The sequence below is a fragment of the Sturnira hondurensis genome, unplaced genomic scaffold, assembly GCF_014824575.4.
Source record: "Sturnira hondurensis isolate 20B ecotype Veracruz unplaced genomic scaffold, ASM1482457v3 Scaffold0010754, whole genome shotgun sequence".
In the NCBI taxonomy this organism is placed as follows: Eukaryota; Metazoa; Chordata; class Mammalia; order Chiroptera; family Phyllostomidae; genus Sturnira; species Sturnira hondurensis.
In genome coordinates, this window is record NW_028083385.1 from 414 (window position 1) to 1,501 (window position 1,088).

The 1,088-nt window shown below is 42.3% G+C and overlaps 1 protein-coding gene across 1 annotated transcript; it reads right to left on the reverse strand.

Moving 5' to 3' along the window:
- Positions 1-489: 489 nt before the first annotated feature.
- Positions 490-712, reverse strand: LOC118996069 (uncharacterized; the record flags this gene model as incomplete). The annotated part of the gene is given in 3 exon segments (XM_037059286.1): positions 490-541; positions 544-570; positions 573-712. Coding segments are annotated over 3 exon segments (219 nt in total), but the record flags the coding sequence as incomplete, so codon positions are not given.
- Positions 713-1,088: the final 376 nt, after the last annotated feature.

Consider the following 1,088-nt stretch of genomic DNA (forward strand, 5'->3'; position numbering starts at 1 on the left):
TATTTTTAATTTTTCTTAAACATTTTATTTATTTATTTATTTTAGAGAGAGGGGAAGGGAGCGAGAAAGAGAGGGAGAGAAACATCAATATTACATTGATTGGCTGCCTCTCCTACATGCCTTGACTGGGATCAAACTCGTAATTCAGGCATGTGCCCTGATGGAATCAAATCAGCAACCTTTCCCTCTACCAGATGACACCCAACCAACTGAGAGGAAGAGAAACATCAATGGGGTTTCCTCTTGCTTACCCCTAACAAGGAACTGGCCCTCAACCCAGGCATGTGCCCTGACTGGGAATCAAACTAGTAGCCTTTTGGTTTGCAGGCTGTCACTCAATCCACTGAGCCACACCAGCCAGGGCTCTATACTTTAATTAAAAACAGAAAATGCATGGTGATACTCTACAATACAAAGCATTTCAAATAAAATTGGTGATAAGAGCACAGCCTTCTGAATGACAACTAAGGATTGTAATTGGAAAAATACTGTAGTCTATAAATAGTAACCTCCAAAACATATTTAAACCACTTCAGCACTAGATTTTTCCATGTCATTTACATCTAGATTGAAGAGACCACAGAAACTTTCAAAGATTGACAGCTGAATCTCCCTATCTTCAGAATCTTCTTCCAATTGCCAGTACAGTAGCTCTATTATGAACTGTAGATTTTGCAGATGAGCCTGGAGATGTGCAAGGACAAAGTTGAGCCTAGGAGGAATCACATAGTTCAGAATTAAACTTAGCTGAAGACATCCAAATGTATTATGGAAGCATCATACTTATCGCCTCTCATTTGCCTCATGGGAGGGGGGGCCAGAAACACTCCCTTGCTGCTTATATGAGCCCCGGCAAGTGGGTGGCTCTATTACCATGAGGGGCTGCGATGGTGGCAGGCCAAGACAAATTCTTGGATGATATTTGGAGGGCAGAAGTGAAACAGCAGCCATTTCGTAACCCATATATCTTCACTTATCCTCTGGCTCACCTTTTTGGTGTGAGGCAGTAGAAGCAAGTGCTCCATCAAGGTCAGAGGCAACAAGAACTTAACATGGGTTTCAGTCTGTCCTCATAAACTCCAGCTTGC